The 14,212-nt window shown below is 36.8% G+C and overlaps 1 protein-coding gene across 1 annotated transcript; it reads left to right on the top strand.

The window, feature by feature from the left end:
- Nucleotides 1–8,508: 8,508 nt before the first annotated feature.
- On the top strand, nt 8,509–11,596 carry ppp2ca (protein phosphatase 2, catalytic subunit, alpha isozyme). Its single transcript, XM_015384217.1, has 6 exons — nt 8,509–8,737; nt 8,830–9,003; nt 9,130–9,219; nt 9,300–9,461; nt 10,608–10,726; nt 10,843–11,596. The coding sequence occupies exons 1-6, from the start codon at nt 8,621–8,623 to the stop codon at nt 10,913–10,915; spliced, it is 735 nt and encodes a 244-aa protein (XP_015239703.1). The 5' UTR covers nt 8,509–8,620; the 3' UTR covers nt 10,916–11,596.
- The last annotated feature ends 2,616 nt before the right edge of the window (nt 11,597–14,212 follow it).

The following is a 14,212-nucleotide window of genomic DNA, read 5'->3' as shown; positions in this document are numbered from 1 at the left end:
TTCTGACTATTTTTTTTCTCATACTGAAATTTTTTTTTAAATCTCTAAAAAACTTTTTTTTTAAATTTTGTCAGTGGCCCTAATCCTCTTCTGTATGTGCTACAGCTGTAAAACCAGTGTTTTCCTTTTCAGTGTTTTATCTCACTGGGAACAGTGTTTTAGGAATAAAAAAAAAAAACTTTAGCTTTAATTGTTTTTTCTACTTGTTTATAGGAACAAATGTTTGGTTAATTTTGGGGAGGGTGTTTCACAGCATTATGTCCCCATCATTCAACAATCATGCCCAGCAAAAATGGTTTGCTGTTTATGGTTGTCATTGAAACTTAGAATTATCTTCATGTGATGTTTCTCTCAGGGTGTTAAAAGGGTAACTCTTATTTTCTAGTATTTTTTTAAAATCAACATTAAATCATTTATTTTTTGGGTGCACTGATCAGTCCCATCTTGCCCAATACTGATTTTCAGATTTATTTTACATCTTAGCTGCTGATATCATTTTGACCTAAATAAATTTTTCTTTACAAGGTACTAAAACGCATAAAGAGTAAAGAAGATGCAAGTAAATCAACCAATCTGCAAATGAACTGCAACACTGGTGCATCAAAATAGTTTTATTACAAAATTATGGTAATGCCTAGTTTTGATATATTTAAAGAAGATAAATGAATACATGGGGGTGAAAAATGAAAAGTAGCAATTAATCTGTTGATCAGATCCGCTCATGGGGGAAATTAGTCCCCTATAGTGATGAATTACTTTTAATTATAGTTTAGGGACAGATGCTTTCAAACTTTAACTTCCTACAGTTTCTGTTTGATTAAAAACTGATACCTTATATCAAATAATCTTTGAAGCTGTCATTAAAAAAAAAAAAATCTTGTATGGTTTTTAAGCGGTAAAAATGGACTGAAGAAAGCTGGAAATGCTTACTGACCCCAAAAAGCCTCATGGTGAAGAATTTTTTCATTGAAGTAGACTTTCTGTGACAAATTTTATTCTATCATGAAATTGCATTTCTTTTCTATGATCAAGAACTGACCAAATATATATATATATAAAAAAGGCATGAGTTAGGTGTGACGTTTGGCATACTTACTAGCTGTTCCGGCTGCTTCTCTAAGCTGTAAGCTGGACTAGCAGCATGTCCATATGTTACTGCTTTTTGCTGTTATCCAGCCAACTCTGCACACTTCAATGGTCTGAGCTGCAGCTTAACCCAAATCCACAGTTTCTATATGAGCTGGAAAAGAGATGAAATTAATTCCAGGTTTTTCCTGGTTATTTTCCAGTATGTAATGAAAAATGGATAATTTCCCTTTGCTGCCAAATTTTATCTATCCCTCTCTCCACCCCGTGGTTTTTGGAAATTCTATTTCTGTCATCATTCAACTTAGGAACCATCTACAATCACTTTATTAACTTTTGTGTTTGTATGTGTGTCCCTACTGTCACCGTATACTCTCATCTTAAAAGTAATACATTTGAATTGAATTGTTGAATGAATTTTTCAAATTCAATATTTTTTTTCGTTATTGAATGAAATGACCCATCTGCTAATTCCTGTCCAACCAATTTAAGGTTCTTTTTTCTGTTTTTATAACCCATCAAAGCTATCCCTTCCTTTAGAGAGGTGGTTGTTTTCACCATAAAATAAATAAATTGCAGTTCAGTCAAGCTTAAAGCAGCACTGTGTAACTTTGGACCTAAGTATTGGCTTAATTTGAGCGATATTAAATAATTTTTCAGGTCAGTATCACTTGTCCTGTATTGACGTTGCGTGCAGGCTGACCTTCTCAAAAGCTTCTATGGAACTTGATCCGTTCCTGATTGGGTGATGTGGGACCATCACAGACCGCCATTCAACATCTGTCTGAACTTCCCTTAATTGCAACAGCTAACTAAGCTAAAAGTTGTGAAGTTGCCAGTAAAAAGATATGAAACCTACCTGATCAGACAAAGTTTTGGTTCTCTGATAGGTGATTTAATCTGAAAGGTTAAACATGGCCTCGTCTTTAGGAATAACTCTACCACTTCAAGATCTGCTGGTCCAAAGTGGTCGCTATCAGATTCCAAAACACACTAGGAGACAATTCACGTGATGGTGCAGAGTTGCCAGTTTATCTCAGGGGAGCTCAATGTGGAAGATGCAAGTCTAGCGCCCCTAGTGGCTAAACATTAGTGTTGCTTTAACTTTATTTATATAGAAAAACAAAACAATAGTTGACCAAAGTGCTACAGAGGGCAGAAAATCCTGTCACTTCGACAGTGAAATAAAAAGTATAATAAACTGTGCCCATCTGATATTTATATTTATAATTATGAAAACGAACTAATTCCCTGCTAAAATAAAGTAAAGTAGAGATGGTTTTAAAGGGCCCTAATATAATCAATGCTACTGAGGCTTAAATATGCAAAGGTGGGTTGTTTACAGGAAGCTCAGTCACAGATTATACTAAATCTGGGAGTGCCAAACAACAATTGCATTAGAAGATAAGTAATAAAATATAAATGTCAGCATTATCTGTGATTTATCTTTAAAGAGCTAAAAATGTATTCAGTTAAAAAACTGATTGTTGATTGATCTAGCGAATAGAAAGAAATTAGTTTTCTGCATTTATTCAGAAAAAAAATCAGGTTTAGGTTTCCAAGGGAATCTGGTCCAGGATCTGGTACTGATCAGTCTCTTAATGAAACTCAAACTGGCTTTCTAAAATGTCCATGTCATGTAGTTTTTATCTTTTAATTCCTAGTATGGATTTGAAAAAAATATATTATTACCCAAAACAATGAGGGGAAATGGGCTACCTCTGCACCACCTCTCTGGCAGATATTGCTATGGAGCCATTTTGCTGTGCGGCGCAGCGCCATAGCTGTGGTTGAGGCAATCAAGGTGGAACACGTGGACTGATTCAAACCCCAAACATAACCAAAATAACTAAATGATCAATTCCTTCTGATGAACATATACAGCACTTTCTTTTTTAACATTTTATTTTGATAGCTAGGAAAAAGATCGCAATATTTAGTGTTATTGCAATATCATGACAATATCGTGTCAGGACCCAAGTATTATGACGCGTATCGTCATAATACTTACCTGCCAGTACTCCCCCTTACTGTATGTCTGATGATTGTGAAGTGAACATTATTTTCTGGAGGTGAGGTCATGATTTGAACCCAAATCTACCAGTTTCTAATGGACGGCATCCTCCCCTGACTCCTCTTTGTATAAATATTCACATTGCATTGAGGTTTAAAATAGGGATGATTCTTTCTCAGCAGATCTGTTTTCCTTCATTGCGCAGCTTTTCATTGGTTCGTTAAAGGACGCAGGAACCAGATCATTGCCATGTTTGGACTGTTGTGCACCAAAGGTTAAAAGTGCAATAATGTCAAGGGGCTCATTAATCCTGATATTTTATTTTCTGCTCAGGATCAAAGTTTTCATGCATCTTAAAACAACTGTTTCTCACATTTGATTTGAAACATGTTTGTCCTCCTAATGCTGCATGCTTAGAAGCACATGGAGATTCCTTATTTCTAAATATGTAGCTTATTGGAATATCATCCAATAAGCTGTAAAAGAACCCCTGCTGAGAGATTTTTTTTAATGCACCCTTTCTCTTGTGCACACGGTTAATATTTTCAGCTCAACACGCCCACAGAGCTTCCTCCTCTGTTTCAAAAATAACCCAGGATATAATTGATTGTCTGTTGCATCAGCATCACCGTGGCAGCCTTTGTTGCTAAGGGGATGGGAGGGTGTGACTGAGGACAGCGCGGCTCATTGTGACTCAGTGAGCAGGCCGCCTCTGTTTTGGGATGTGTGGGGGTGTGGAGGAATGGGATGTGCTGCGTAATATGTGCCCTCTGCATTCCATCTGAGTCTTCTTCCCCGGTTTGTTTAGGATGCCGGCCGGAAGGAATGTTTAAAATCTCAGCAACTAATGTCTCCATTTTTCCAGTTATTCCAGTTCTCCTAAATGCCTTGCAAGTGTGTTTAAAAAAAAAAAGTTTATCTGCAGAACAAGGAGCTCAAGAAAGATAATTTTTAATGTGATTTTTTTTTTTCTTCTTTTTTTTTTAAGAATGTAAATCTCTTCTGGCTGTAAATTAGATTTGTGTTCTTCTCAGTTATAGAAAATGTAATTTAGTGCAGAATGTATGCTCCATCCTGCTTGTGACCTCTTAGAGTCCTCCATGTCCGATTTAACCCTATTGAATTAAGCAACTTGTGTTTTTTTGCTGTTTTGTTTACATCTCATCATTCTTTGTTTTGTTTAAAAAAGTGTTACTGCAACATTTAATTTCCTTTAGGGATTAATAAAGTTAATTGTATTGAACTTGTTGTGAAGCCAGTTTATAAATCCTGTGTGTTTGGTCTGATTAACTTTGCGTAAGTATACAATCTTAGAGTCAAATATGACTTGTGCAAGAATGTAAACGAGCCTTTATCACATGTTTTTATTTGTGTTTATTCGGATCCCAGGAAGAACAGCAACAGTTTTTTCGCACTAATAGAGATTCCATCATTAAAAAAAACAAACTGGTTAGAAAATAGCAGACACTCTTGGGTGTCTTTTGTTTTTTTTGAGGAATGTAAAAAATATTTGATCTTTAAATTTGTAAAGCTGATTGAAAGATCCGGAAACATCTGAAGCTGCCACACTCAGATTTTTAGTCGTTACATAGTTATAAAACTGTGCATCATTTTAGAATAGAAGAGAAAATCCCCTTATTGTCGTAGAATAGAGAAATTCTGGTGTTTAGAGCAGCAAAAAGATTATAGAAAAAAAATGGTCACACAAATGTGGACCTTAGGAAAATGTACAGAAATAACATAATAGTGAAGAATTACAAAATAAACAAATAAAATACTGTACTGGTAAGTGTTTTAACAATACATATACTGTGCACCTGGAGAATATTCAACCAATATAAATCTATGGACATTTTTGCAGGAATGGATATTTGAAAATAGCAGCAACATCAGAGATGTGCAAAATGAGAGCACCATGTTATTTAACTGACAAAGGTTGAAAGTTAAAACTAAGACAGTTTTCTTCCTATTTTCATAACCATCTTTCTTGAATGCAATTTTATAAAATGCATACAAAATTTCTGTTCTAATATTTTAGAATGTAAAAGCATCAGGAGATACTTTTGCAAAGCGGAGCCTATGGAAAGGAAAATTCCAGTCTCTTTCTTTTAGGACTATAAACTCCTGAGCTCACCTAGAGCGTGTGAGAGTGATGTAATGTAATGATGGCCGCCCCACCTTGTGGAGCAGCGAGCTTCTTTCTGCATGACCTCTTGTTTATGTTTTAAACCGGTCTGAGGCAGCTGAGCCCGGTTTGCCCCTGTGCTCATTGTTTCCCTCAGAAGAATGAGTCCATTAGTGGAGCACCCCCCCCCCCACCCCAGTTTTATTTTGGTCTATTTTAACACTGGCTTTATAACTGGGGAGTGGATTTTGTACTTTGTTAAAAAATAAAAGCATCGCCAATTGCTGACACAAGCATCCCTTGTGATGCTGAATCTACAGTTGGAGTGACCATAGGTCATCATATCAGCCTTTGTGGGGGTAATTTCTGCCTTGTTAGCACCCTTAATTTGCCCTGAGCTGTCTTTAACTCACCTATAAGATTATATTGCGGCAGATGGGAAGATGCTGACTTGGGTTCCAAGATTTTGACTAAGCAGTTCCTTTTTTTATTTTTTTTTTGTCTCTCAGGTTCTGGCTGATTTGTAGAGTCTTTTTTTAACTTGTGGTGGAATAACACCTACCATATGTTTTGTGATCTTACCACAATGATTCTGGGCTCAGACTGGGAGATTCTGAAAAACAGCAGGTCACAGTGTTCAGGTTTAATTCAGTTCAGGTTTATGTAATCGGGCAGTAATCCCCTCTAGGTGGTTGATTGTTATGATTTGCTATTACTGGATTCACAGGTTATGTCATCATTGAATTAAATCTGGAGATGGACGCCACCTGGTTTTTGCTACCATGAAGGCAGGGAGCCCAACGTGAGGATTTTGATCCTAAACCGTAGATAATAATCGGCTCTAATGGGAGTTATTCCTCAGATCTAATGAAAGATTTTCAAGACATAAAAATAGGAATGGGTATTTATTGTATCATTTATGGCTGTCATGATAAATTTCTATTCATGATAACAATATTGATTTATTGTCTTAACAATAAATTAGAGTTAGTGATGATTAAAAAGCTGAAATAATGGGTGAATTGTGTCATTTGGTGTCCTAAAGAAGTTTATTTCAAATTTGTGTATTTTTTTAGATTACTGTATGCGATTGTGGGGCTCTAATTAACTGTTTTTTTTTATTGTTATGACAATAGTACAACAAAAATATTAGGGCTCCAACTAAAGATTATATTGCTAATCGATTAATCTGTTGATTTTTTATTTTTTTTTTTTTTTTTGAATAATCGATTAATAATCGGATAACCAAAGGTTCCTTAAAAACTTTTTACGGAATCAAACCAGGTGAAACTAAAACTTTTCCACTTGAGGAGTTCTGGATAGAGCATTTTGATGAAAACATCTTCTTCAATCTTAAATGCAAAATGTGTATTTTTTTGTACAATCTTTGTATAATTACTGCTTTAAGTGTGTTGCTCTGTTGGCTAAAGGCCTGTTTTACGGTCTCTATACTCCAGTTAACGATAAATTGATTACTAAATTAGTTGTTGATCATTTCAATAATCGATTAATCTCGTTGAATCAGATTAATTGTTTCAGCCCTAACAAATATCATAAGACTTTATGGCCGAATCGCCCAGCTCTGTTACCAGTTGGGGACTGTTGATGGGTGCTGTTTGGGTGATTTAAAAAAAAAAAAATTTCTATATAACTGTTGTTTTCTGATCGACTGTTGATGATCAAAACACGCAAAGATCGGTTACTTAATTAGAACTATATATCTCTGTGGGTTTACTAGTATTATTTTTTTTTTTAGATCTTTCTTTACTTTAAAGGTTCTGACACTCAAAGCTCTCATTTTACAATAAGTGAAACACAGTGTTCAATGAAAACAGATCCACATGGCCCACTTCTTTCTTTCCTTTAATCGTCCTTATATATAGAGGAACAGCTTTGCCTGGCGTTGTCCCACTTTGATTCAGACATCTAGAATATTCTCCCAGGCTTAGTGACTCTGGAGGTCTGCTGCTCTCAAAGCCAAAGACTGAAATGCTCCCATCTGCAGCAGTGAAATGTAGGTCAAGTTTGTGCGATGCTGCGGTGCTGTCCTGACTCCCGGCCACTCCGGGCAAGCCTGTCTCGATCCGATCGGCTGGCTGCAGCCCAGGGAAAGCTCTCCACCAGCATCCAGCCTCTCTGTCTCACACCCTGTTGTTTGAATGGTTCCACGCAGATGGTGCTGCTAGCACTGTGCCAGTATACACCGTTTGAAATGGAGGGATGCTATTCCTGTATTTCAAATATGGTGTTTTGCAATAACGTTTATACTGTTTAGAGATTAGGAAAAACAAGAAGTAGGGAAATTGAAAGTGTTTTTTGCAACCCTAACATGCAGCTGTGTGGATGTAACCAAATGATACAGTGTTCTGTGTATTTAAAGTGTCTCTTCAGTGTAATTTTCTCTGCTTGCACTCAGTGAGGCAGCGGTAACTAATGGACTCTGAAAGCATTAGCTGTAGGCCACATGCTGAGTCATGCATTGCAGCAGCAGACCTTAAAGCTGAAACGTGGGAAGAATAAAATGCAGATAATACAACAACGTAGGCTTTTGTTATGGGTCTAATTGTCCAGTGTGAGCATATGCCAAAATAAGACGCTGCCCATCAAACTAAATGTTATATTAACATGTAAAATGCAAACTGATAAAACAGGGAATATAAATCATTGGGCAGAAATTATTGCACTACAAAGTCCTTTCTGATATGAATAACTATGCACTGAATTAAGTACAGTGCAAAAACTATCTAAAAATAAGTGGGTTTACTATTAATTTGAGTAGGTAAATTGGATGATCCTCCAAAGAAATGACTATTTTTACTCTTAAAATAAGAGAATTCGATATTATGCATTTGAAATAAGACAATGCAATTGCTTTTTCTTATTTTCAGTGTATATTGTCTTATTCCATTGGCAAAGTGACTCACTTACCTTCTTAATTCAAGAAAAAATGAACTTATTTTAAGAAATATTTAGTTACTTAGATTTTAGTTTTGATATCTTAAGTCTAGTTTAGGATTTAGGAAGATCACGCTTGCGTTTCTTTCCTAGCTCCGTATCACATACTGCAGGGTTAGAGACAGTAAAATCTACGCCTCTGAACATTTCACACATACTAAGTCACAGTCACAGTTTAACAGGACATTTCGATTGTGGGAAACCTGTTGGAAAAGTTGCCGTGAATTTGTTTCGGACATTGAGAAACACTTTCTCCACTCTTCTTTTTTTTTATTGTTTTAGATGTTTGTTGGTTTTGTGACACCATTAACCGCCCCTCTGGTTTGTCGTCTGCTTGCTCTCTGCAGGCAAAGGAGATCCTGACAAAGGAGTCAAATGTCCAGGAGGTGAGATGCCCGGTGACCGTGTGCGGCGACGTTCACGGTCAGTTCCACGACCTTATGGAGCTGTTCAAGATCGGAGGGAAATCTCCAGACACAAACTATTTGTTCATGGGGGACTATGTAGACAGAGGGTACTACTCTGTAGAAACAGTCACTCTGCTTGTAGCACTAAAGGTAATTGAATCAACTCTAAATCAGTTTTTTTCTTCTATAATTGTTTTAAGAAATTAATAATTTTCAACTATTTTCTGCTCTCTGTGTTTCAGGTACGTTTCCGGGAGCGCATAACGATCCTCAGAGGAAACCATGAGAGCAGACAGATCACACAAGTCTATGGTTTCTATGACGAGTGCTTGAGGAAATACGGAAACGCCAACGTTTGGAAATACTTCACTGACCTGTTCGATTACCTCCCCCTCACCGCCTTGGTAGACTCTCAGGTGAGAAAAAAAACTGTGGTGTTCCTCAAATGTGTGAGACGAAGCAACTGGATGGCAGAATTTGCTCAGAGCTAAGGCAAGTCATAGATCAGAAGATGCAGTAACAAAATGTTGTGTTTCTCTTAGATTTTCTGTCTTCATGGGGGACTATCACCATCTATAGATACACTGGATCATATTAGGGCACTGGATCGTTTACAGGAAGTACCACATGAGGTAAAGATCACGTCTGTTTCCTCGTGTTTAAGAACGCCACACAGAGAGTAGATCATTGATTTTGAAATCTCCATTTGCAGGGTCCCATGTGTGACCTGCTGTGGTCGGATCCTGATGATCGCGGCGGCTGGGGCATCTCTCCTCGAGGAGCCGGCTACACGTTCGGTCAGGACATCTCTGAGACTTTCAACCACGCCAACCGCCTCACATTGGTGTCCCGAGCCCACCAGCTGGTCATGGAGGTGTGTTGGGTTTTGCCGCGATATTTTTTCTACTTCATCTATGTGTCCTACTACAGGATGTACTACTACATCCTGCTTTTATTTATTTGACATTATGTCCACAAGCAGAGATTATATTATTGCATTGCCCAGACACAGGTCAATGCAAGAGGAAAACGTGTTGGAGAATGAGTTCACTCTCTAGAAACATACAGTTAAAGCTACAATAGAACCAGGATCAGAGTATATTGATGTAGAGTTGATATAGGGCTAAAAATAAAATCTCAGATTTTTGTAGTTTTAATACGATTTACAATTTCGTTCCAAGCCCCCCCGAATTAAAGAAAGCAATAGGTATAAATGGGGCACCATGTCTTTGGCTATGCACAAAGCGACCCTGCTCCTTTCCTATCATATGCAGTGCTGTTTGCAAAAGATTCAGCTACAGTTAGTGGTTTTTTAGCTGTGGTTTGTTAGTTAGTGCGGGTTTGTTCATCCCGTATAGACCTGCGTTTTTACTACGGTGCTGCGCTATTGGCAGCTGTGCTTCTGTTAACGGCTAGCTTACAGCGCCTCCTACTAAGCTTTTGTTTGGGTAGTAATGTTTTTTCTGATAAGTGTTAAAAGACACGTCATCATAGCAGTCAGAGTCATCTCTGTTGTTGCTATGAAACTTGCGTTGTTTATTACTCAAGATTATTTTCCCCTCCTGAAAGAAAAAAAAAATGTTTTTTTTTTTGGAGTTCCAAACAATGTATGATTTTATTACTTTTTTGAGAAAAAACTTCTCACTCATCTGTAGTTATGTTGTTATTTGTTGTTTCGTGAGACACTGTCGCTTGCCAAACTGCAACATGAGAGTAATACTGCTGAAACTCCTGGTAGCCAAAAATGCACCATTATAAAAAAAGAAAAATGTATTTCTTTTATTTAAAATCGCCCACAACAAAATATTTGAATAAATTCATTGAATCTTTTTTTTCTTTTTTTTTTTTTTTTAAGCCTAGGTTGATATAAAATGCCCACACACCTTTTAAGTTGAGATTTCCTTCCACTTGACAGCTACTCACTGCTTTGTGTTTCCTGCTGACATAAAAGCCCAATAAATTCACTGTTTGCAGTTTCAACCTGTCAGGATGCAAAACTAATTCCTCTGCTTTCCCTTAGGGATACAACTGGTGCCATGAGAGGAACGTGGTAACGATTTTTAGTGCTCCCAACTACTGCTACCGCTGTGGTAACCAGGCAGCCATCATGGAATTAGACGACACTCTTAAATATTCCTTGTAAGTAAATATAAAGATTGGATCATTTGATAACTGTTGAGTTAAAGCTGTAAGAAAAGACAAATGAGCTCAGGTGTTGTGTAAATTATAAACAATCATCTTTCCTGTTCCTTTAGCTTGCAGTTCGATCCTGCGCCACGCAGAGGAGAGCCACATGTAACTCGTCGCACCCCGGACTACTTCCTGTAAATCCTGACCTCTTCTATCGACTCGTGTATTATCAAGTTCCAGTATCTTCATTATATGACTTTGAACCAATATCAACACGAATGAGGAACACACAACTGGGAGACTAGGATGGGAGGGAGCAGCAGTGAACATTGTATCTCCACACAATGACCGAATAAAGCTTTTTCTAAAAGGAGTTTGTCTAAGGATGGACCAAATGTTGTGTGCCATAATCACTGCAGTGTTCATTGCTGAGGACTTATATTTAAAACCCTCTTCCCAGACTATGTAAAAAAAAAAAAATACTAATTAAAATTCCTCATTCTATTAACATGTAGCTGGGCTGATCTAGTCTGAGGTAAACATGCAGCTGTATGAGTCCCACTGGTCATGGCTTAAGTTAATAAGATCTGAAAATATGTTTGCACTTTTGTACATTTAGATAAATTTAAGAAATTTGTATCATATGTTAAAAACGAAAGGCTTCACATTATACATGTTTTATGACTTTTTTTTAACCTTTTTTTTTGTTTTTTGGAAAAGGCCTAACTTAGAAAAGCTTTGGAGTTAATTGTCTACTTTAAGTTATAAGATTCCTTCCTGTACAGTAACACAGTTTGGTTTATGGAGTGTTGAACATCCACTCACTTACTCCCTTTCAACTTTAAAACTGTATTTTAACCAAGCAATTACAATAATAAAGATGACTTCTTGATTTCAGTGTTTTTTATTTATTTTTTTTTTTTGTGTGTGTGGGTGAAATAGGAAAAAAATGCAGTAGCTCAGTTCAAAATGAGCAATTCTTAGACTTGAATTAAGGGTTTGCAGAAGGTACTTGGTGACACCCAGTGGTTTCTTAAGGTATGACACCTCAGATGGTGGACATGCAGAACAAGTTCTATATTCATATTCTGGCATCTCTACCATGATGTGGTAATTTTTGTTTAGCTGAGAACTCTGATTAGACTCACTGGACCTTATCAGTTTAGATGTTTTTGCAATCAATTCCAGAGCCACACGGTTAATATAACTCTAGGTAAATATTATGTCTCCTGCACAAATGGATCTAATGCTTTGATCTCAGCAGCAGTTGCTGACTTTTTTCAAGTTGCTTCTCTCAGCAAAATTGGTGGTCTTCAGAGAGTTTTAAAAGAATGTCATTATCAAATGTGTAGCTCAGCAGGAAAAACTGGCATACTGGTGAAGATTCTCAGTCATCCAGGTCATAGTCATTCCAAAAAAATTAAACAAGTTTGAAGATGTTTTGCTTCCCATCCAGGAAGCTTTTTTAATTCAAAATGTCTGGATTAGCGTTGAGTTCCAAGCTTTATAAAGTAGCCCAACAAAGCCTTTTTATGGCAAAGAAAACATGCAAATTGAGCCAAAAGAACAGGTGTCCCCCTTAGTAATGGGGAGTCGTTGAGGTCGTTGTTGGACTGGCTGACCAGGCGAGATGTTTTGGTCCCCTGCATAGTGATAGGGGTTAAGATGACAGTGGAAAGGAATCAACTCTACTGCTGTGTTGTAGGTTTTGGAGAGCTGGAATCTGAGTCCACCCCCTCTTTTTAAGGTTGGTTTTTCTCTCTTATCATAAATTGTTTCCTTCACACCCCTTTCAAACCACCTGTCTTCTTTGTCCAAAATGTGAACATTCTGGTCCTCAAATGAATATCCTTTGTCCTTTAGGTGTAGATATACCGCAGAGTCTTGTCCAGAGGAGGTAGCTCTTCTGTGTTGAGTTATGTGTCTGTGGAGAGGTTGTCTGGTTTCTCCAATAGAAAGATTAGAGCATTCCTTACAGCATTGAACTGCATACACTGCACATCTTAAGTTTGGGGGTTTTGTCTTTAGGATGCACTAGCCTCTGTCTAAGGGTCTTGTTCTGGGATTTTGTGTTTGGAGAAAATCCTCTTAGGTTTTTCAGAGACTCCAGCAACATATGGGATGGCGATTTTTTTGCGTTTAATCTTCTCGCTGTTATGTTCTGCTTTGTGTCTTTTGGATTTCCTTATTGCTGATTTGACAAACGCCCAGTTTGGGTAACCACAGGCTTGGAGAGCATCTTTGATGTGTTTCTGTTTTTTCCCTTCAGTTTTAGTTGTGACATGCTAAGCCCAGTGTTGTAAGGTTCTGGTGACCGGAAGTGTGTGTTCCTGTGGATGATGTGAGTCAAAAACAAGATATTGGTCTGTGTAAGTGGATTTCCTGTATACCTCATTGTTACACAGATTAAAAACTATTTAATCTGAACTCAAACTTTATGAGATATATGTAAAGGTATACATTTTGCAATTAGATATTAATATGATAAACGGAAAGTTTTATGTTAATATAAGATAATGTTTTTCAAATATATATTAATACGATATATTAACATTCAGTATTTTTAAAGATTAAATAGTTTTTAATCTGAATAAATATGTGTAATCTAACTGAGAAGTAATTTTAAATTTTTTTATGGTCTTTTAAGGGGTTTCTGATATGTAAGAGATTATTGTAATATTATCTCTGACTCGTCTTTCATTTGATTAAAAGGCACCTATTCATTCTGACATCAGCTGTCTGAAATGTGGTCCGAACAGAGAAGATGAATGCTAGGCACGTCAGGTTGCTGCCGACAGCGTCCAATGAGGTGTGTACGTATATGCCAAAAGTAATGAAACAAGAAGTTAAAAACTCGTCTGGAAGGTGAAAAAATATCTACACCACTGTCAGAAAAAAGCAACTTCATTTTGTGGAAAACTTGCATAAAATATCTTGTATTTTGGGTCCATGGGGGGAGAGAAAGTCGGAAGCATTGTCTGAAAATTAAAATAACCCAAGTCCCACTAAATGTGAAAACTGTTGGTTTTTCTGATCTCCTATTATTTCCATGGGAATCTTCGGACTGTTGGCTATCATCCGTAACTTGTCAATGCATCTTAGCAGAAGCATTAGTTATGGAGAGCCAATTGACATTTATCAGTTTGACTGAATATGGAATTCAAATGTGTGAAATAGATTTTTTTTCCTAGTCAAAATGAAATGACATTCTTCCTATCTAAAATAAACATTTTAGATATCTTAAATGTAATTTTTGCTAGTACAAGTGACGTTAGATCATCCATTCATGTGTGATGGGCTTTTACTTCCAGATATCTAAAATAACATTCTTCCTATCTGCTAGTCAAAATTACAATTTTAGATATCAAAAATGAATATAGTATTACTCAGAAATCCAATTCTAGACATCGAAAATATATTTCTGCTAGTAGAAATGTCATTACAGATATTGACTACTTATTTTATGACTAGTTAAATTAGAATTCCAGATATCAC

This window comes from Cyprinodon variegatus, unplaced genomic scaffold, assembly GCF_000732505.1.
Source record: "Cyprinodon variegatus isolate N-32 unplaced genomic scaffold, C_variegatus-1.0 Scaffold308, whole genome shotgun sequence".
NCBI lineage: Eukaryota > Metazoa > Chordata > Actinopteri > Cyprinodontiformes > Cyprinodontidae > Cyprinodon > Cyprinodon variegatus.
The sequence above is the reverse complement of the archived record's forward strand: the minus strand, read 5'-3'. Positions and strand labels throughout refer to the sequence as shown.

Excerpts from the sequence above, each read along its gene's own strand:
- ppp2ca (XM_015384217.1), top strand. The coding sequence starts at position 8,621 with ATGGAGCTGTTCAAGATCGGAGGGAAATCTCCAGACACAAACTATTTG. Across the intron at positions 9,004-9,129 it reads CCGCCTTGGTAGACTCTCAG|ATTTTCTGTCTTCATGGGGG; the intron begins GTGAGAAAAAAA and ends TGTTTCTCTTAG. Across the intron at positions 9,220-9,299 it reads TACAGGAAGTACCACATGAG|GGTCCCATGTGTGACCTGCT; the intron begins GTAAAGATCACG and ends CTCCATTTGCAG.